The sequence below is a fragment of the Pleurodeles waltl genome, chromosome 1_1 (genome assembly GCF_031143425.1).
Source record: "Pleurodeles waltl isolate 20211129_DDA chromosome 1_1, aPleWal1.hap1.20221129, whole genome shotgun sequence".
Taxonomy (NCBI): domain Eukaryota; kingdom Metazoa; phylum Chordata; class Amphibia; order Caudata; family Salamandridae; genus Pleurodeles; species Pleurodeles waltl.
This window is the reverse complement of record NC_090436.1, coordinates 402,805,557-402,829,231: the sequence shown is the minus strand read 5'-3', so window position 1 is coordinate 402,829,231 and position 23,675 is coordinate 402,805,557. Positions and strand designations below refer to the sequence as shown.

General features: G+C 43.1%; 1 protein-coding gene across 4 annotated transcripts in view; it reads left to right on the top strand.

The window, feature by feature from the left end:
* The window catches only part of IQGAP2 (IQ motif containing GTPase activating protein 2), a 902,890-nt gene that overhangs the window by 775,639 nt on the left and 103,576 nt on the right, over positions 1 to 23,675 (top strand). For all 4 annotated transcript variants that reach the window (XM_069223623.1, XM_069223606.1, XM_069223596.1 and 1 more), the window contains one exon: positions 11,259 to 11,391. In XM_069223623.1, the coding sequence (XP_069079724.1) occupies positions 11,259 to 11,391 (133 nt within the window). The remainder of the gene's footprint in view (positions 1 to 11,258; positions 11,392 to 23,675) is intronic.

Below are 23,675 nucleotides of genomic sequence, written 5' to 3'. Positions count from 1 at the left end.
GCGCAGCGTCAGTGTCACCACGTGGTGTGTGCAGTGTCACCGCAAGCACTCTGTCTCCATACTTCACTGCCCACTCAACAACCCTTTTGACACCTCCTCTGCATTAACCCTAAGCTTGGGCTGCTGACCTTTGTTTTGTGTTAGGCCAGAAGTTAAAGATTAATAGATCCTACCAATGTACCCGCTGTCAATAAAATGGCAAAACAGTCTAATTGCAAAGGAGCCACAAATGATAGAGAGAATAATGCCTGTGTTAACATGTGAATGTTAGTTTTGGAACGTGTCGTCGTCCACTTGGTAACTGAGATAGCTCTGTGGGTAAGTGTACCGGCCTGCTTCATAAACGCGTGCGCTACCTGCAGGCTTCAAGTTTTAAGGCTGGGTACGCCGACATAGTTTTGATGTAAGCAATGCTTTTGAACTAGGTAACTGTAGGTTAGATTACAGTTACGTTATGATGAGATGGTAATGCAGTTATGGTTAGGTCTTTCACCCGTTCCCAGTGACCACCCAAGACAACTCTTTTCCATGTGCAGAATGTTTTGTAACGGATAGGACCTGTATTTGTTTCTTGGTGGTTTATCCCGGTCACCGTACTTAGGAATCTGCTTGTGACAGATCGAAGGCTGCCTGGAAATGAACAGCATCCTACCTATGAGTTAGTAGGAACTCAGACCACTCCAGGACTGAGTTTAACACAGAATACTAATATCAAAGTAGACCTTCTTTGTCAGTTTGTAGTGTTTTTTACTCCGCTTGAAAGAATGTGGATTGTGACAGCCTCTCCTGCTTAATTAAATTGTGAAATGAAACCTGTGTTGATTTAGTGCTAGGCAGTTAGGTCTTGAAGGGTTTAAATCTTCATTACTTTCATTGTACAAGAAAATACAACTCCAAGCACACCCATTAAAATGTCAGGTGAGATTGAGACTGCGCTCATTGGATCACATGTCAAGACGCAGAACGTTTTGTAATGAATTCTTCTCTGGACCAAATTTCCACCTGTTTATATGATTTTTACTGCATACTCTTCCACACATGAATACAATTCTCCTGCCCACTTGTATACTATATTGATTTCAAATGATATAATCTTTTGCATAAGGGAAACTATCGCAGTCATCCGAGTATTAGGTTTGTAACTGGACTTCGGATAGAGACTTCTAGTTGCAGATTCCTTACCTTAGAATTTCCCCAGGCGTCAGACTGCATCTGGAGATTTTTTTTCAAGCAGTACACTTGCATGCCCTCAGGTGGCTTGGTCGCAATGATGACATTGCTGTTGTACTCAAGCACCACCCAGGCACGCTGACATCAGTTCTTTTCTTTCTGTGCCACCCGCAGATTCGGAGAAAAGCAACCCTGGTCAATTTTTGACTGACTTCGACCTTTTTGTCAGATTTTTTGACTTTTTGGTGCATTGAGGGATGTCTCATAAGACCGGCTTCAAGCCTTGCAACACCTGTCACCGCATGATGTCGGTGACGGACCCGCACCTGGTCTGTTTCTGATGTCTGGAGCGCAACCACGGCCCGAAGTCATGCTCCGAGTGCCGGGCCATGAACCCGAAGGCTTTAAAGGAGTGGTCCCTAAAGCTTATGGTAGCCTGGTGCTCAACTCCACATCACTCCCGGTCTTGCTCGAGGGGAAGGTCTCAAGACCGATAGCTCACGGGGTCATCACCACTCCTCTTAAAAATCGTCAGGACATTCTGGTCATAAGAAGAATTCGAAGAAGACTAAATGTTCTTTGACTTTACCCTATCATTTGCCCGATGCAACGCTGGATGAGCGTCAACGCCACTATCCGTGGAGCCTACTTCTGGGTTTGGTCTAAGCCTCTCCATGTTTCCAGGGGCCGGAGCCATCCCTGCCCAACTTAAGGAGTTATATAAGGCCCTGCGCCTCATTTTTGGGCAGACCGATCCCCCCTGTGGCACCTTTTGGGCCTGGAGTTCGGAAGGGGCCCTTTGGGTTCCGTGCTAGTGGCTCTGGCCCTGGCTTCTGACTGCCCCTCCGGATCCAGTCTCGGATCTGTGCCAGTGTCGGTCATACCATTGTGACCTTCCCCAGCACTGGCTAAGATGTCGACACTTCCCACTCTGGTTGGGCCTGTAATTGATGTCCACACAGTCCTGATCCCTGACGACCCAAAGCCGAAACGCCTTGATCGACACCGCTTCCGACTTCGACGGGGCTTACTCACCCCAGGTTGGATTCAGACCCTTTTTATGGGTACAAATATGAGAAAGGATTAGAGGGGTCGCTGGACCCTTTAGAATACCAGCTAGAAAACTTTAACTTGGACTGGGCACAGGAATTGGGCGACGCTAGTGGTCTGGTTCTCCAGATGCTGGCATGCTTTCTCCTACTTCTGTGGCTACGGTGGAGGAAGCATCTTACTCCATGGTGGTCAGTAAGGTGGCTGAGGTCCCTTGCCTTGAGCTTCCCAATGTGGCAGTCAGGACTAACCTCCTGACAGAGGTGCTTCAGCCTGGGACTTCTACTTCGGAGCTTCTACTTCTATTTAATGTAGCCTTCACTGAGTTCTTGGTCCAGACCCAGCATAGGGGCTCCTGTGCATAGGACAATCGCCCACCACCATCGGTACACCCCGAATGACTCTAAATTCCTTTCCCAACATCCCATGCCTGAGAGCCTTGTCATCTGGCGCATTCCCACCCGGTTCCCCGGATAGGGAATCGGAGACTGAACCAACTTGGGAAGAAGATCTTTTCTTCCTCTAATCTGGCATTGCTGTTTGTGAGCACCATATTTGTTTTGGGCTGCTACACCCATTCACTTTGGGATACGGTTGCACAGTATTGCCGCAGGTCTCGGAGGAGGCCTGGACCAACATCTCCCAAGCCGTTGCTTATGGGAGGGATGCAGCTAAGTTCATGATTTATTGTGGGCTGGACACGACTGACTCAATGGGCAGATCGGTTGCATCAACAGTGGCCTTGAGGCGCCAGGCCTGGTTGAAGATGTCTAGTTTCTCGGGGGATGTCCAACAGTCTCTCATGGACATGTCCTTTGATGGCACCCATCTCTTTGGAGACGAAGCGGACTCGGCTCTCAAGATGTTCAAGGAGTCCTAGGCTATGGCTCAATCCCGTGGCCTACCGACTGCCCCTCACCCACCACAGTCCGCTTTTCACCCCTTTCTTGGCCACAGAAGGGCCTCCCTGTTGCATTCTTACTCTGCCAGTTACAAAGCCACACATGCTTCCCAGCCACTGCGTGGCCGTGGATGCGAAATCCCAAGGGCTCTTGGGACAGGGAACTTGAGGTCTGCTCAGTCCAGCCCACCCCTGCAGCAGCATCCAAGCCTTCTAAGTCCGTCCCTCCATCTCAGACCAGTTGGAGGCAGGATTCCCCATCACCTGCCCCAGTGGGAATCCATCATGATGAACAGGTGGGTTTTGCAGATCGTCCGAAGGGGCTACTCCCTCTCCTTCATGACTGCCCGCTCGGCCATGCCTCCATCCTACGGCCACTTACCGGAGGATCATCTGGCACTTCTTCGTGAGGACGTCACAGCTCTCTTGGCCAAGCAAGCCATAGAGAGGGTCCCTGCATCAGAAGAATGTTGTGGTTGTTATTCCTGCTACTTTCTGGTGCCCAAAAGAACAAGTGCCTAACTCCTATCCTAGACCTTCGGGCTCTCAATCTCTATCTCAGGAAGGAGAATTTCAAAATGCTCACTCTGGCTCAGGTCCTGTCTGCCTTGAAGACTGGATGGTAGTGTTGGAATTGCAGGATCCTTTTTTCCATTTACCCGTCTTGCCTGCCTGCCGACAGGTGCTACATGCCATTCATGGTAGGGCACAAGCGCTTTCAATTTACTGTGCTCCCATTCAGCCTTTCCAGCTCCCCTTGGGTGTTCACAAAAGTGAACGCAGTGGTTGCAGTTCGTCTGCACAGATTAGGGGTGTCAGTCTCCCGCTACCTCAACGAATGGCTGTCGAAGGCGAACATGCCCCAGAAAGGTGTCTCCCACTTACAGACTATGGTGAACCTTCTGTATTCACTGGGGTTCATTATAAACATGCCAAAGTCACATCTGATTCCTTCTCTGACACACCCTTTCATCAGAGCTGTTCTGGACACAGTGCAGATTCAGGCTTATCCTTCTAAAAAGTGAGTCCAGGATATTCAGACTACGATTCAGATGTTTCAGCCTTTGTTCTGGATTTCGGTGAGAATGACTGTGAGGCTGCTCGGCATCATGGCCTCCTGCATTCTTCTGGTGACACATGAAAGTTGGCATATGCGGGCTCTGCTGTGGGACCTGAGGTTCCAATAGGCACAGCATCAGGGGAATCTCTCCAACATGGTTCAGATCTCGTGGGGAACTGCGAAAGACCTGCAGTGGTGGCTTTCAAAATGTGATTCAGTCAGCAGCAGATCCCTCTCCTTTCCCAAACCAGATAGCACAGGAGTGACAGATGCGTCACTCCTGAGATGGGGTGGCTACATGGGAGAGGCGGAGATCAGGGGTCTCTGGTCTCCTGCGGAATCCATACTCCTCATCACTCTTTTGGATCTCCAGGTGATCAGACTTGCATTAAAAGCATTCCTTCCCTCTCTAAAAGGGAAGGTGGTGCAGGTGTTAATGGACAACACTACCGCCAACAAGCAGGGTGTAGTGGGGTCGTGGACCCTTTGTCAAGATGCTCTATGCCTCTGGACGTGGCTGGAACATCAGTCCATCACCTTTGGAGTTCAACATCTGGCGGGATCTCTGAATGCAAGAGTAGACAAACGCAGCTGTCTATGCATTGTCGATCACAAAATGGCATCTCCATTCAGCTTTCAGCAGTGGGGAGAGCCTTGGTTAGATCTATTCACCTCCACAGAGAACACGCAATATCAGCTGCACGTTTCCAAGGTGGCACTCGCTCAGCACCACTTTTCGTCTCGAGAGGAACTCATGCCTCCTTAACGCCTTCCCGCCAATACCACTTCTGTCCAGAGTTCTGAAGAAGTTGAAGAACGACCAGGCCACAGTAATCCTTGTGGCTCCGGACTGGGTACAAAGAGTCTGGTATTCAGAGCTACTAAGCATGGCTACGGATCCTCTGATCAGACTGCCCCTTTGGAAGGATCATGTGTCGCAGCAGCAGGGGACGGTTCTCCACCCAAACCTGTCCAGTCTCCACCTTCTTGCGTGGAGAGTGAGCGGCAACAGTTAACTGCTTTCGACCTTCTGCCTGAAGTTTGTGAAGTTATCTTGGCAACCAGGTGTTCCTCCACCAAAACGATATATGCTTGTCATTAGCATAAATTTGTGGCATGGTGTACCAACCAGTCTGTTCACCCCCTTTCTGCACCTCTCTCTGAGGTTCTCTTGAACACCCTTTCTTTGGCCCAGCAGGCCTCTGCTTTGGACACCCTTAAAGGTTATCTGCCATCTCTGCCTTTCTTCGCTTGCCAGACCAACCTTCCTTATTCAAATCTCCCATTGTTGGAAGGTTCCTTAAGGGACTTCCCATTTGTTTTCTCCAGCCCAATTCATTATGCCCCAGTGGGACTTAAACCTGGGCCTGACTTACCTCATGTGTGCCCCTTTTAAGTCAATGCACAATTGTCCCTTGCGGCTCTTAATCTTCAAGACTGTTTTAATTATAGCCATCATCTTTGCTCTCAGACTGAGTGAGCTTCAAGCTCTTTCTCCCAAGCCACCATTTTTGTCTGTCCACCCTGACAAAGTGGTGCTTTGTACAAGGGCCTCCTTCCTTCCTAAGGTTGTTACCCCTTTTCATGTAGGTCAATCCATCACTTTGCCTACTTTTTACACACCCCCACATCCCACTCATAAAGAGGAGAGACCCCACCATCTGGATCCAAAAAAGAGCATTGGTGTTCTACCTCAATCGTACTAAAGATTTCCTGGTGGACGATTAATTATTTGTTGGATATGTAGGTGTAAAGAAAGAGAAGGCAGTGCAGAAGCGTACCATCTCATGATGGATATTGTTTTGAATCAAAATGTGCTACGCTCTGGCAAAGAAGCAACCCTGTGAGGTCTTGCATGCTCACTCGACCAGAGCAACTGCTGCTATGACAGCATTAGCATGTGGAGTTCCTGTCCTGAATATCTGCCAGGCAGCAACGTGGGCATCTCTGCACACGTTCACAAAACATTACTGCCTGGACAGCCAGGTCCACAGAGATGGCTACTTTGGTTTTTCAGTCCTGCAGGACTTTTTAGTATGACCTTGGTTTGCAACCCACCACCAGGGATGGTATTGCTTGGGTATCTAGTCTAAGGTAAGGAATCTACAATTAGAAGTCTCTAACAGATGAACAAGTTACTTACCTTCAGTAACAATTTATGTGGTAGAGAGAGATTCTAGTTGTAGATTCCTTACCGACCCACCCATCCTCCACACTTGTGAACTGATTTCTAGGGGCCGGGATTTCCTTTTCAGGGCCCTAGCTCTGGCTCACCAATCTCAGTGTTCCTCATGGCTCTACTCTGTTGGCTTGAAAAGTCATAAAAAGAACTGATGTCAGCGCGCCAGAGTGGCATTGAAGTATGACAGCGACATCATAACGACGCCTTTGACAAACGCAAAATCGACCGACACCAACAAGGGTACAGCTCAAAGAAAAATCTCCGGATTCAGTCTGATGATTGGGGAAATTCTAAGGTAAGGAATCTGCAACTAGAATATGTCTCTACCAGATAAATCATTACCAAAGGTAAGTAACCTGTTATTTCGGTCATCCTGAAGTTGTGATTCTTGTGGACCTGAGAGCAGCATATAGCACATGGTGGACTTCAAAATACTATTAAATCTCCAGCTGAGATACACCGTGGTTTTCATGCTTTCTCTCAAATAAGAGCCAGCCAGTTAAAAGCTCTACCTCCAACTTGTCAAACATACATCACTGGCAGAGTCCTCAGTAGGGCCTCCTATTTGGCTCAACTTTTCAACATCTTTTTAAGGTTATTACCTGAAGTTCTCACCTACATTAATTGCATTAGTTTGCATTAGTTTGTGATGCTTCAAAGGGGTTTTCGTGCTTTTTTTTGCCTGAAACACTAATTCACACTCAAAAGTATCATAGACCAACTCCTGTTTGACTACAGTAACCTAGTCCACACAAGAGTTCAGAAAAAAGACAGGTGATCCAAAATCAAGCATCTGTACTATCTTGGGCATTATAAACATCGTGGACCTCACAACAGTCTGATGTATATTGAAAATAACTGTGTGAAGGCCCTGATCACTAAGCTAAGATTAGACCACTTCCAAACCTTAAACCCTCAAAGCCTTTGGAGAAGGAGAAATGAAAGAAGACATTTTTAACATCTATATAGCCCAACCCTGGAGAGAACCAATCAAAATGGTCAGGTATTGTTTTTGACCCTGTGATAAGGTGAATTATTAATGCTGCTAATGAAGAAAGAGGGCTTCCGGAACTACGACATCGTTGCTCAGTATTTTGTACCATCAACTGATCAGACGTTCTTTTTGCTTTAGCTGATGCCTTACATTGTACCTTGAGGATAAGAAGCTTATCAATACCAAATCTGGCTGACTGGGTTGGAGATTAAGCTATTATTAAATAACTAGTTTTATTCCTCACAAAGCAGTATGGTATCCCCCTATAATCGGCTAAACATGAGTGAAATTGATCTAGCAGTATGCTGATGATATGCTGGGCAGAGCAGATTTTTTGCAGGAGGGTTATCTGATAAAGCATGCATGATATAGGTCCCACCTATAGGATGTAGAACCTGAGATATTCTTGATGGGAAATAAAATGTCATTCAGTGATGAAAGGTAGTTAAGTTGTCTAAAGACAGTCGACTGGTAAGAAAATAACCCATTTTGCTACATATAATCAAATCATCCTCCCCAGTAAGGAAAGGGACAGCTATATGCAACAATTATCATACCACTGCACCACTGAGAGTGAACGTACTGTATAATGTTCTAAAATGAATATTCTACGTAATCTGAAACTCAATGTGTAAAATGTCATGATACACATATTTGCACTTGTAATGTCTTTATAATGTAACAACAGTTAAGCATTCTTTGAATGTGAAAAACCTTCTTGTGGTCTCCCCGAGGGTTGGGGGGGGGGGGGAAGAGTACTACACCTGTTTCTGACCTTCAAGATTAAAAAACAAGTGAACTTTTATCTTATACCAGGGGTCTCCAACCTTGTCTGTGACCAGCTTTTTATGCTTAAATAAAATCATCCCGAGCTATTAACCTTATTAGTATTGTCACAGCTATCCAATAGACAAGATTTAATTAGTAGCCACCATACACAAGATTACAAGCAGTGATCGTCTCAGTACATAAGGAAAGGTTGCCAGCAGTAATGTAAAACGGCTTTGTCATTTCGGAATGCCTGTATATGTGTAGGACATAAGAACCATAGCTGCAATATCCTTGTGCTAAGATAAAATTATCTTTCCAGGTCTCACCAGTTTCAACTATTTTATCACTCAAATATCAGATTCAAATATATTTTGGAAATACAGCAAATTTCCTTAAAATACCAGCTTATGAGTTCTGAAAATACACGTTTTTGTCTTCATTACACATTTTCATTGTTGATATGTTTATGTGATATATTTATGTGTGTGTCTATATATATATATATATATAATGTCACATAATTCAACCTAGCAAAAGCGTCTAATTTAGTAGATTGGGCTAACACCGGGGAGCTATTTAAAGGTAGCAGGATAGCTACCACTAGCTCACAAGCTACTTGTTGGAGAAGCAGTATACTGTGCGTGAAACCTAATCTGGCAGAACTTTAATACTTGGCATACAATTTGTTTTGAACTTGCTTTCAAGCTAATTGTCATAGGCATCCATAAGGGTAGTATCTGGAAGATATAACATTTTTTTCTAGACAAAAGTGTCTGATGGCCAATTGTAACATTAGATAAACGAAACCACTGTTTCACAGAAATGCTTTTTTTCCTGGCATTTGTGTTCAGAAAAAAACACAATTGCAGGAAACCGCCTATTCATTCAAGGAGTTCACAATAACTTGGCAAAAATCCAGGGATTCAGTGTTTATGGTAATACAGTACTGGGCTGTGACATTGAGCTGGCTCTCACAGCCAGACCTAGAAGGATAAACTGCAGAAAGTCCCTTGGAGCAACCCTGTGACCGGATGGTGGGCAGAAAATACTCATATAGACCTGGGAATTGCTTGTTTGCCTAAGAATATCAGTGCACCATTTTACTCCCACATAAGTTGGTTCATTGTCAGAATTCATTACTGTGTATCGGCTTTGTCTTAAGTTGGTGAGCTCCATCAGAACCCCATCGCCCTTCTGTCACCAGGAATTAAAATTGCTTGCATGCTGGCCTACCCTATCAGTAAGGGTTTTATAATTATTGGAGTCTCAATACAGTTAGTTTGAATATCTTTGTTGCATTCGTGTAAATATTAACAATAAAAGGCATGTTGCAACTGGTCCCTTTTAGGCAGACTACTGGGGAAGGCAAAGACTCTAATTTCTTACCCGAAATAAGGGTATTCAGCTCCATTGTTTAGTTGGGACCCTGTCATTAAATGTTTATTTTCTTACTTCACACAACCCTTTATTCGAAGTGAACTTTAATGCATGTAATGAAATTTAGGGCATTTAATATTCCCGGCACCTTGAAATGCCGCCATCAAGTGTGTGCTACATGTATCCCACTTAGACACTTAAAACATGTTACTATTTCATTCACACTTATTGAGTTCAAATGTTAGAAAGCCTGTTAGTCATTGAAGGAGTTGAAGCTTTTCTTCCAACCTGTGAATTTGAAACACTTTGGTGGTGGGCAGAGTGGGCATTGGCTTATATTTTTATTGATTGTTCACAAGCATATAATATTCACATTTAAAAATCTGACCTGGTTCAAAAAGTGGTTGGAAGAGTAATTCTTGATTGCCATTTAGGAATGGTCACCACAATCACCACAGTACAGAGCACCTGCTTCGGGTTGATAATTTCATGGATTCACCAATTTCATGAACATTCCAGGGGTTGCGGAAGTGACATCAAGCACCATTTGACACCCAAAGATCTCACAGGGTTAATGTCTTGGCCCAACCCTGGCCCCTAAACAACCTCCTATTTTCTGCCAAGTGGTTGAGAGTAATGCAATGTATGGAAGTACAGAAAATAAACACAGCTACCATAGACATGTGTGCTTTCTGCTTTTCCTGCCTCCTTTTTGACCCCTGAGACCAGCTGTAGCAAGGTCCAGGTTTGGGGAACAAAAGCCAAGCTAGGAGTATCAGCTAGTACCTCAGGATCCAGCTAAGTGACATATGACAATATTTATGCGTATAAATTACTAATGTGTTGATCTCTGTGGCTGCCTCTGACTGGCTCCACAAATTATTATCCATGCCTGTTTTAGACACTATGTTCCGGTGTCCAGAAACATGTGCGTAGGTCATCCTCCAGGCACGTGGACCAAGTTTTCTTTTACACCAGAAAAAGACAGTAACTATGAACCTGAACTCTACTGAGTATCCACAAGGATGTCTCCCATGTCTGCTTTCTTCAGGGTTTCCTCTGTCAAGCCTCTTAATTTGGTTTCTGTCCTTGTGGTAGAGACATGTAGTAAACCAACGCCCTCGAGCAGAGCAAGCAATAGAATATAATAATGTACTAGAGGCTTAAGCACACACAGAACAAAATAGTTGGGCTGAGTGGAATAGTTTCACCAAATTTCGCAACCTTCAGGCTACTATTTAATGTATGTGGAAAAGTTATACACGTTCGGAGTGAAATAGAAAATATTCTTATTTATAATTAAAAAACTGTACTTTATTTCATATATTCATCTTTTGGAATATTTGGTGAAGTTACGTTATTCTCAAGTTTCAAGCTATATGAATTTAGGTAATAGCAAGCATATTTCAGCCACTTACCTTGAGCCACATCATACGTTTATTCAAAAGTTTAGTCCCAGCAGTATGAGGCAGGCTGTACTCACTTTGGACAGATACTGCTTTCTTTTGACTTTCCTGCATGCCTACACTATGATGTCTTAGCGCTATATGAAATACATAAACAACATATTTTATAGGTTTTCTCATTTGTAGAACCCTGCTTTCATATATTCATATTATCTCTTCATACACATAGTCCTTTCATTCGAAGAACTGCTAGCCTTGCGTCCTTCATCAAAGCAGATGCTCAACTTCTGACTGACACCATGGAGTAATGTAAAATTAGGATTAAGTGTTTTCATTTGCTTTTCCAGGAAATTCTTTGAGAATGCTTGTGACGTTCCAGAGCCAGAGGAAAAGTTTAATATCGATGAATTTTCAGACCTAGTAACTCTAAGTAAACCAGTCATATACATCTCCATTGAGGAAATCATCAACACACATTCAGTGAGTATAAAAAGCATAATTCATTAATCTGACAATCGTTTGCAAAACTGGAATGTTACAATTTAACCTATAGTCTTGTCTTTTTCAAAAATATATAGAATTTCCTACTTCAGAGCTTTATCTTTGATATCTTATGTCATAACGTTGAAGTAACTAATGTCCTTTCTCTATTTTGGAAAGCAAAACAAACGCTGTGGGATAGCGTAATTGGATGGACGGAATGCGGAACCAATCAAACATTCACCCCCAGTCACAGATCTGGGTTTAATCCATCCATTATTTTGCTCACCATGCCACCCCAGTTTGAACCCAGCCATATGCAAATCAGTCTTGACCCTGTTCCTCATGGGAACAGTCCAGCCCGAACTGCCAGGCCAGGTTCTCCCTGGACCGGAAACAAGCATCCTGGGACCGGTTTTGGGGTTTCACCCCTCATCAGCCAGGCTAGCTTGAATCCAGTGGCACAGTGAGCCCGGGACCCAGCATTCCGTCCATCACTTGTTGTGTTTGCTTTGTCGCCCTAAGTGGGAAGGGTATGCCCAGACGTGGGTCCCGTGCTTCCCATGCCACTGGATTCAAGCTAGCCTGGCTGAAGAGGGGTGAAACCCCGAAACCGGTCCCAGGATGCTTGTTTCCAGTCCAGGGAAGACCTGGCCTAGCAGTTCGGGCTGGACTGTTCCCATGGGGAACAGGGTCAAGACTGATTTGCATATGGCTGGGTCCAAACTGGAATGGCATGGGCAGCAAAAAAACGATGGATTTAGGCCCAGATCACTGTACTGGGGGTGAATGTTTGACAATGTTCAGCATTCCGTCCATCACTTGTTGTGTTTGCTTTGTCGCCCTAAGTGGGAAGGGTATGCCCAGACGTGGGTCCCGTGCTTCCCATGCCACTGGATTCAAGCTAGCCTGGCTGATGAGGGGTGAAACCCCGAAACCAGTCCCAGGATGCTTGTTTCCAGTCCAGGGAAGACCTGGCCTAGCAGTTCGGGCTGGACTGTTCCCATGGGGAACAGGGTCAAGACTGATTTGCATATGGCTGGGTCCAAACTGGAATGGCATGGGCAGCAAAAAAACGATGGATTTAGGCCCAGATCACTGTACTGGGGGTGATTGTTTGACAATGTTCAGCATTCCGTCCATCACTTGTTGTGTTTGCTTTCTCTATTTTGGCCCATATGGTATAGAAAATGTATATTGGTGCATTCTATTATATGAATCCCTGTCTGAAGCATAAGAAGCAGTAATGCCTCCTACCACTCAGAAACATCTTTAGTTATTTTTAAAATGTTTGTAGAGCTTTCTTCTATTATAGTTGTCATCTGAGTTTGTAAGTTGTGGTATATCAGAAGCACAATTTGCACCCCAAGGCTTCTAAATAAATGGCAACAAAATGTGACTTCACTTGCTTGAAGTTGTACATTCTTATTTCTTTTAGTAAGTATATTAGAGTTAAGTTGTATGTAATGAAAACATATAGAGCGCACGTACACCCAAGGGTTTTGTGGCGCTGTGACAACAGGAGGTAGAGGAGAGAGGGCTCAGGCTAATCCAAAGCTTGCATAAAATAGGCAGGCCTTTAAAAGCTTACTGAACCTCAGGAAGTTTGATTCCAGCCTGTTGAGGAAGAGAGAGAGTTTCATAAGATATGGGCCATATGTGCTATTGTTTTATCTTAGGTATTCTTAATGGTGACACTCTATCCACATTTAGGAATACATGTAAATGTATTTTCAAAGTACAAACCTAGCTTCAAAGCAACACAGCAATGTACGTGGAATACTACAGGGCTAGCAACTACACCTTATTAGCACACAGCGGGTAGTCCATGGGGTGAACAGGAGTCTTGGAAATGCTTCTTGAGTAGGATTATGTAAGTTTTTTCACTTTTTTCTTTTTAATACTCGCTGTTCCAAAACTAGGGAAGGGTTATCAAAGATCCTCAGAGGTAATTTGTTTGGGTGCAAAATTATTTTTGGCCCACAGTTGAGCTCGGTGAATGATTCAGGATTGGCAGTCACTGACGTTTGATTAGAAAAGGAGAGCTGTGGTCAGGCTGATTTTATGTTTGATACCAGCCTTGCTGTAGTGCATAGGGCTGGTGGGAATCCAACACAGTGGAGAATTAGCGTGATATAACATTAATAAAACTAAGAATTAGTTCGGTTTACAACTAGATCGAGGAATGTAGGATTTTATACCTCAAATGGGTCAGATTTAGTGATGGGCACATCTAGCTTGGAGGTTATGCTGTAGATTTTTTTTTTGCCCATTGTAAGTCTCACCGATTTATTGCATTCAGTAGTTACAGGTTTTCAATGCAGAATATTAAGTGATTGTAGCAAAGTGTAACCAGAAAGGACCTGTGTTGTTGGGTGGAGGAGAGCATAAGAAACTCCTATTTGAGATGGTGATTGAATGTCCATGACATTTAATGTTCAAGAATCATCATCATGGGGGTGCCATTTAGAGAGGATTCTTTCATGTATAGCATCATCAGCTTATCGATTGTATGAGATGTTTTACTGAGTGAGCAAAGGGCCAAAATTCACTCTGTTGATTAAAAAATAACTGGATGGAGTCTATAGGTGTGGGCTACAGATTGCCTAGGGACAAGGGATTTGATAAAATGTTAAATATTTTTATAAGCTAATAGTCACTTTCAGACTTAGGGCCACCTTTTCCAAATGGACACCCACCCAAAAATTGCTTTTGTAGGGTGACATCCAAAAGTGTGAGTTCCTCAAAACACATTTGGAAGTTTGATGTCATGGGTTTTGTTTTTGTGACATTTATCAATCCCTTCTTTTGGCAATGATCTATACATTTAACTGTGATGTAAGGTCCCTTGATCATTTAGGAATTAAGGTTGCATCATCTGCAAATAACAGATTTCTAATTACATCACTATTGAGTTTAGGGGCATTGGATTGAGTTTTATAAAGTTGCATAATCACATCATCATGCTACTCATAATGTCTTTAATTACATTGCCTATGTCATGCATACGGTCAGCCAGTATTATTTCCAAAGCCTCTTTTTTATACAAATCACAGTATACATCTCCATGTCTCTCCAGGAACTGAGGAAATTGGTCCACATGGTTTAATCTTGGTCCATCAAGTCACAAATCAGCCAGTAATCTTGCTTACAATATGTATGATCAGTACATTGCCTAGTCTGGGGCAATAAGCACAATATAAGTGCAAATACAATGTCTCTGTGCCATTCAATGTAAAATGACACTGTGTAGGGTTTATCCGTTTAACAGCTGATAGATGTTTAACAAATATTACTAGCCTACCATTGTGTCTTCACTTCACATTTTTTGATCAGTTGCTCATTTAATGAAGTTACATAATAATTAATAGTGCTCTATTGCATAATGTAGCCAATTGTGAATATTTCCATACCAAATGCACAGATGATGTGTTGTATAGAACACTTTCCAGATATCTTGTGGAGATTTGTTAGCATGACATAGTCTGTGTGCAAAGACCATAATCCTAAGGCTGCTGACACAGCTAATCAAGAACAGGAGGGGTGGAATTCCTACATCCTGACACCCAGGACATATTGTTTGGGGTCAAGGACAACAAGTTTTCATGTTTATTTTGTCCTTGGTCTAAATTAAAGAAAAGGAGGAACAGGGAGATAAATGGTCCAGTGCACAGTCTCCCAATAATAGTAATCATAAGAGGTAAAGGGGTACACTGTTCCAAAATGAGGAAGAAATTCCAGGGGACCTAATCCTACAGGAGCAAGAACCCTCATGCATCACAGTGGATGACTAGCTTCATCATCGGGAAAGCTCCTCGCCAGGCCGGCACTGCAATGCCTGACTAGCTCCCCGCAGGGGGCTCTTGACCATGTTGCTCTTATAGTAGCTAGTGAAATCAGGTCATATAGATGGGATACCCTATTCCAGGCACCTGAGCAATATGGAGAGAACAGGTAGGCCCAACCACCTGCAGCACAAACACTTTAGCTGCCAGATTAAGGTACCACATAATGGAGCAGGGAAGGGAATTGTTTACAGGTGAGGTAATTTTTGCGTCCATATGTTAATGCTGTTCAAATTTGTATTTATGGTTCAATATTGTAAAGCATTTATTATTAGGGTGAGTGCTCTAAATAAATGTTGTAAACTCAGACTGCACTACTGACAATAGTTACAGTAAAAGAAATGTTCACATGTTTGCAAACTTTAACTATATAATGCTCCCAGAATGCGTTCTGATTAGATGTAAATATTTTAAGAAGCTTGAAAGCAAAATTGATGATGCCTTGCTTTCTAAATAAAATGTTCACAAAAAAATTAAACTAGGAAACAAACGTTTTGATAAACTACTGTGAAATTGTAGGGACATTTTCTTTGAAGCACCATTTAGTAAACAGTGTTGATGCATGGTAGTGTTTCCAAAATATATTCATAATGCAATATTCGTGTCACCACTTTCAACAAGATTATGGGAAAAATTAAAATAAACAAGCATTGGCGAAGCCCATAGATCTGACATTTGTGGTGAGTCATTTGGTTTTATCAATGCTTGTCTTATTTTGACCTGGCTTATGTAAAACTTCATTGCTGTGGGGGCTGCCAGGCCCTCACCATTGTAACAAATGTTGACAAAAAGCTAAAAGATTTTTTTGGTCTCAAAAAGCACACATCGCCACAATAGTACCTGACACTGAACAAAAGTACTTTGTGTGCTGATATGTTTCTTCTGAAAGAGCAGAATGATATCACAAAAGTAGACCCATGGTATAGGCCTTTGTATTAGTGGAAATGTAAGTACTTCATTAATTCACAAGGATTTACAGAAGTAGATGAGAAAATCGTACTCCTAAAAATATCTGTGAACTGTATTTTAGCATGAGCAACTACGCATGTATAGATTTGCTCATGCAAAAATCTGTTGAACTTTTACAAGTTCACCTTTCCTACAACCACTTGTTTCCCAACCGTGGGCCCTTGTCAGGAGTACATTTCCATCCTTTCGCATTATAGGAAAAAATTACAGAGAAGTTGGTGAAAACCCTTAAAACAAGTAGTTAGTAGGTTTGCACAGACTCAAATGGGCATTCCAACCCTGGAACTTTTGCTTTCCACTACCTCTGACCCCAGCAAGTAGGTCTGCGGAAGGATTGCAAAATAAGGAAATTGCTAGTATTCAAGCTCAACTATAGTATTAGCCCTGCCACAATCAGGCTATAGCAAAGCTCTTATATAATGTGTTTGCTGCCATTATTTGTCGCTGCACCAAACACCACCAAAGGGACAAGTAGATGTTTTTACAGGACAAGTGGATTTATGAAGCAACCTGTCCTATGGACAATAGATATTTTATTAACTTCCACACCTCTGCAAGAACATCAACCAGATCCTTACTGCAGTTAATACAGATGTCAAAGGCAAATATACCATAATCCAACGCAAGCATGGAAGTGTTTGAGAAAATGTATTCATCCCACAGACACACAAATTATGGGTACCCATAAAAAACACTGGAATTACAAAGCTACCTAAAATGAACAAGTCCAAGCCCATCCAAAGAAACACATTGGTTTAAACTGCTAGATCACGTGTCAGGTGCCTGTGATAATACCAATGCAATTCCAAATGCTTTTGGTGTGCAATGGACTATGTTACATGATCTCAAGTCACTTTCTCACATGAGAAATGGTTACCTTGAAAAGGTTGTGAGAGACATTGATGAGTACTGTTTTGCCAAAAGCACAGTAACATTTGCCATCTCTGTCAATTTTAAATGTTTTTATTGTAGTGTGTTTATCCATAGTGAAGAACCAAGTAAAATGTGTATATACCAAGAAAAGTATAAAGGATTTAGCCAGCAAACAATCACAAAGTCATAATTGAGTAGATGATACCAGATGATCTACAGCAATTCTGAAGTGGTACGATATGGTCAGGTAACTGAGGAAAGAAACAAGGATGCAAACCAAAAAGCTGAAAACACGAATAAGGATGGGGAAAAGAATAAATGCACTTAAAGACCAAACAGAGAAAACATTCTTATTTGAGAATGATTTGTATGGCAGGGAAGCTGATGAAGAAAAGGAGAAATGTGTGACCTCAGGTTTTTAAGCATTAGGTTTAAAAAGGAGAGTACATCCAAGTCTCAATAGTGGCAAAACATGTAGAAATAGTAGCTTGAGGAGAAGACAAAGAAAGGAAAAGATGATAATGTGTCAGAAGTCTGCATAACATATGGTTGCAAACCAAAATAAGAGACAGTAGTGAATAGACGAACAGTATAGAAAAACAGAATGCACAGAAGCAAGTACAGACTCCCAAGAGACACCAAAGTAAACAGAAAATAATGCTGGTGCAGACTTCTTCCAGGAAATTGAGAAAGTGTGCATGGGTAAGTAAGGGTGAAATCAGCCAAGTCCAGTGCATGATATACTGAAAGCAGAAAGAGAGCAACAGTGAATAAAGTAACTGTTGAAAAGATGAAGATTGGATCAAGAAGGTATGAAATCTGGTCCTTTATTGAAGCATCCCATCCACAACCCACTACACTCTCCTCCTCTCAGCTCTGCTCTCATCAAACCTTCCTAACATTCCATATTCTACATGATGTCAGACTATGACAGGAGAGCGCCGTTAACCTGCAAGAATTAAATGTTCTGGGTAAAACGATGTTCTTGACTGCACACCACTGAACTTTCACGCTCTCCTGAGCATGATTACAAAACGGAACCAAGAATATGTGCTAAAGTCCAAAATCGAAATACACACATTCAATGAATTAGCTTAAAGGTGTAAAAGGTTGCCAGCAAAGAATGTGAGAGAACAAAAAAAACACAACTGATGTAAAAGAAAACACAGCTGTTTTCTAGTCAAACCTTAAGGTGGAGGTAAATTAATACCTTAAGATTTTTGCAGGGCACAATTCTGAACGTAATGAAAAATATGACGCAAATCAGCACGAAGTAGCCTGACAAATAGTGTTAAGATGCTCCACAGGATCCCATCCTCGTCGCCAGTGTTGAAAAGATGAAGATTGGATCAAGAAGGTATGAAATCTGGTCCTTTATTGAAGCATCCCATCCACAGCCCACTACACTCTCCTCCTCTCAGCTCTGCTCTCATCAAACCTTCCTAACATTCCATATTCTACATGATGTCAGACTATGACATCAGCCTGAGAGCAGAGCAAAGAGAACAATCTACATTAATATTACAATTGATTATATACCACAGTAACCATCTATGTCAAATACAGAGAAAAGAAGAATGAAAATAGATGATTGTTTCTGTGATGTGCGTGGTGCAGGAACGTAGAAATTTATAGCAACACAGTCTCATTTGAGCAAAATGAATATCGAAATACCAAGGGAGTAGAACCATGTACTGAAGAATCTTGGAAAGATTTGAAGGAAGAGATTGCATGTTGGGATCATTGAGCACTTTTGAGTGACTGAAGACCAACAGCAGACTTAAAAAACAAAGGGAATGTTCCAAATGAAAGTGAAGTACTAAAGAGTGCAATAAGATAAGAGAGGAGAGAGGAGACAGCTTTCACTTAGAAAAATGAATCGAGTCAGCAAGTGAAGCAGTAGATTAAAACTTCAGTCTGAGAAACAGGACAGAAAAACAAAAACAGTTAGATAGGGAGTGAGAAGTGGACATAGAGTTATGTGGAGCAGGAGTGGACAAATACATTAATGAAGACTTTGTACAGGATAAAGAGAAATAATTCCAAACTGCGGGAGTATTTCTAGAGCTATGATAGACTGAAAAGTTATTGGCATAGGAGGAAGCACAAAAAGAGGGATTGGGCACTTTGGAGACAAAAGATGCCTAAAAGAAGGTAACAAACATCATGAGCTTAACTAGAAAGGAACATTTGAATAAAATGTTCTTCAGCGGCCTTCAGTCTTGCTGCATAGCGCCATGAGCATACAGAAATGGAGAAAGGGAAGAAGGTCTCCTATGAACTTTCATAGAACTTGGACCATGAACTTTGAAGTGAAGAACAGTGAAGGGCAGATAGATTAAGTGGCAAGCATCTGAACATAAATGCTAAAAAAGTATTTGAAACCAAACCCATGCAAAATAGCTAAAACCATATTTCATCTGGTGTCCAATTTCCATTGTTAAATGAGTATAAATTGTGTGTTGCTGAGCCTGTAAATATTTTCTTACAGCTGAGGCATATATCTCAACACATACAGCAATATGTGTATTACTGAGTCTGGCTTGTGGTGAAATTAAGTTAATCTATATTTGGGGGGGCGTGGCCGAGCCGGCGACCAAGATGGCTCCATGCCATTGAAGCTCCCAGGCTCGCCTGCTACAAACTTTATCATCAAGCGACGAAATGCCACCAAATAGGCCTGGTGGCAATACCTACTGGTGCACTGGGGCTGGTGCCGGGATACCCTGGAGGCTGCCCTACCCCCGGAGAAGATTACCTGCTACTGGCAGTGGTGCAAGCCGGCTCTGAGGTGCCAGGAGAGGTATGTCCGGGTGAGCGCTGCTTGGGCCTGAACCATAGACATCCATTGCTGCGGCTTGCCGTCCCCTCTGGGCTGTTTCCCGGCCTGCACTGTGGGGACGGGTGCAGTGGGGTGGCGGCCTGGGCCTAGCTGCGGCCCTGTAGCTGATGCCATGTGCCACCATTGAGGATTCAACAGAGCTTATTACTCACTCAGATGTGTTCCCCTGCACCAGATTGTGATTTCTGGCCAATAATCCCTAACTGCTTGTGCGACCACTGATCGACAACTTGCAATCCTGGGTCCCTGGTGCTTTTTTATTTGGCAAATATAGCTGTCTCTGGATCAAATTGGACCTCCTGCACACTGTCCAGTCATAAGTAGCCACTGCTAAGTCCCCATTATTCTGCACTAAATCTGGCTCTTGCACCCTGTGACTCATCTACTTACTTTACGTGCCTTGCAGCACTTTCTTCACTTTCCACTGCGCCTCCCGCCCTGGAGACACCCACCGCACTCTTGGACTTGGCCTTGTGGCGCGCAGCCTGGAATCTCCCATATCAGTGGTGGCACTACCCCCTCCTCACAACTGTCGTCGTCCTCTGATTGAGGCTCATTTAATCCTGACATCTCTGTGTGGGGGCTTGCTTTCCCCCCCTTTTTTCACCATTCATCGAGCGGGGAGACCCCAAGCAAAGCAGCTCAACTTTAATGCAGTGTGGACCCCATGTCGTCACCACTCGCCCCCAGGGGACGGGGACCCAGTTGATCCTGCTGGATCTAGCTCCACATTGGATGGCACTGCTGCAGTTATGACCAAGTTGTGCGCACAGTTCAAGACGATTGACATTACATTTGATGTGTAATGAGCTTGCCATGATGGCTTGGCAGAACGTCTTGATCTGCATAATACTAAAATGGAGGGTGCAGAATGCAGAATTTCAGACCTTGAGGCGGGGCGTGTCTCTGTGCTTAAGTGTCCTGAACTGGTTGAATGCATTTTGACAGCAGTCAAGAATGAAGATTTGGAAGCTTGATCTCAGCTCAATAACACTTGTATTGCAAGCATAGCTGAATCTACGGACACTGGGCCTATGGATATCTTCGTGGAACAGTTGCTCAAGGAGCTTTTTGGAAAAAGCTCCTTCACTGGGACTTTTAAGGTTGAAAGGGTGCATCAGACACTTGGTCTTCGCCCATTTCGCTACCTCAACAGATTATAGCCAGACTCTTAAATGTTAGGGGCCACAACACCACTTTGTGCCTTGCCAGGGATAGAGGCTCCTTGCAATACCAGTGTTCTGCAACATCCCGGTACCCGGATTACACACCGATGTTCCAGGAGGCTCACTGCAAGCTTATTGATGTGAAAGGTCATCTCCAAAATCAGGGCCTCAAGTATGGAATGTTGTATCCTGCCCAACTTTGTGTGGAAATGAATGGCAAACATCGTGTTTTCAATACACCTGCTGAGGCGATGTAGTTATGCAAGCAATGTACATCAGCTGACACATCTGGCGGGAGAACTCCCCCTCCAGACGCTCCTGACGACTCACCGTGGATCTGTATGACTTAATCAGCCTTATCATATAAACACAGTGGTGATTTTTCTTTGCATTCTAGTTGGTTCTCACTGCCCTTTCCACATTATACTGAGGGGTAGTCCAGTGCCTGCCTACCTGTATCATTTCTTTCTTATATTGTTGAGCTCAATGATACTTTAATTTTTCAAATTGCATTATTTTTTCTGAGCAGGTTAGCCCTTATTATTGTTGTCCCCTCCCCAAGGTGTACGCCATTGTTTTTATGTTCTTGTGTTATTTGTGGGTGTTTTGCGACCTCCGGCCCTTGAAATTGCTGGGGATGGGGTTGTTTGTGTTTTTTTATTTTATTTTTTATGTTGATGTTTCTATGCTATTTTATGCTGTGATATGCTGGACAACTGATCTATATTACATCTCCACTTCATATACTAGAATTACATGACTACACGTAGGGACCTGACGCTTAAACTCAACTGCATGACATGGAACATCCGTGGTCTTAATAATCAGAGAAAAAGGAAACAGGTGCTGACATATCTCACTGGGTATGGAGTTAATGTAGCCTTTTTGCAAGAGACCCACCTCACACCCAGACCGGTGTGCGCATATGCCACCCCCTGGGGTGCGCATTATTATTTCTCATACTTTTGCTCATACTCCTGAGGGGTGTGCACTTTGATTCATAAACACATCCTTTTTTAACTATGATGGAAGTATCTCTAATGATGATGGTCACAGGTACCTTAGCTGGTCGGTCTATCACATTTGTAAACATTTATGCCCCGAATGCCAACTCCACTGGGTTCTACACTACCCTGCTCACGCAGATTGACCATTATCCGTCAGACTACATTATAATGGGAGGTGACTTTAATATTACACATCAGCTTGAACTAGACTCCTCCAGTTCACCTACTGTCACTAAACCACGCCTCTTACATGCTTTACTCATTTATTAGAAATGTTGCAGCTAACTGATGCATGGCGACATAGGTATCCCAGCAGGCTAGAATACTCTTTTTATTCTACTCCACATAGCGTATAGACACGCATAGAACATTGGTACGTATCATGTGGACAACTACTCCGGCTTGACACTATTGCACACGTTCCCCGCACACTCTCAGGATCATGCCCCTATACCCCTCACATGTGCCTTGTTACACCCCCATGATAGGACAGTGGCGTTTCCCTGCGAATGCTTTGCATGATACAGCATTTAAGTAAGTTTGTGATGCTATTGTGGAATATTTTCCATAAATTTTGGCTCTGTCTCTCAGTACTGTACTTTATGGGAGGCCTTTAAGGCTTATATAAGAGGGGTTTGTATTGCTTAACATGTAGAGGTCCTTCGGAGTATCCGAAATGTTCTAGCCAAAGTGGAGGGGTATAGTGGATCCTATTTAGTTTTAATGGGAATCAGGAGTTGGTGAAATGTTTTGATTTTACATTATCAGTACCACTCTGGAAAGGGACACTATCGGTGTCAAAGTTAAGTGAGATATATAGGTACTCACACCATGTCCCTTTCCCACTTACATGTGACAGGAACATAATGTACTTTTGGAGGGAATTGTTTGTATAATTGCCGCTCCAAGTATCCGTCCTTATCTATTGTTTGGGAACACACAGCTAACGCACACAAAGTTATCAGAGGGATTCCTACCAGATGCTATCAACACCATCTGTTCTGCATGTCCCCTTGATGCAGATTCAGCCTTTATGTCACGATGGAGTCTGACCTAGAGACCTCCTTCCAAGGTAATGAGGGTTGGGGGTGCTTCTCATGGACACAGTACTGGCAGATTAGTCTTATCACACCTAGCTCTCTTTAGGTTAGAGATTAGGTTCTCCATGCTAGAGTTTTAGGGATATTTTACATCTCATGTTATTGCAATATGTTGGGAGTCTTTGTATTCACAACACTCATCTTCACCATTCTGCTTCTTGCATTGATCATTAGCCTAATCATTGCAGATCATTCATTTTACAATAGATTGCAGTCTTTTTAATAAACCTGTTAAAAACTTTCCTGCAGCTCCTTTATTGCCTCTGTGTGACTGAGACTTATTGCTAACATGAGAAAATGGTTAATCTCTGTACCACCATGACTCCCCTGAGACGTTGCATTCTAGAGTCCATGGGTAAAGGCTGCCAGAAATCACCTTTTACTGTTTGGGTTTTTGGTGAGGTACTGCTTCTGAGCTGGGAGGGTTGGGCCAACAGTTGAGACTTGTTGTAGGATTGGCCTAGTCGCCTACAAACAAAAGT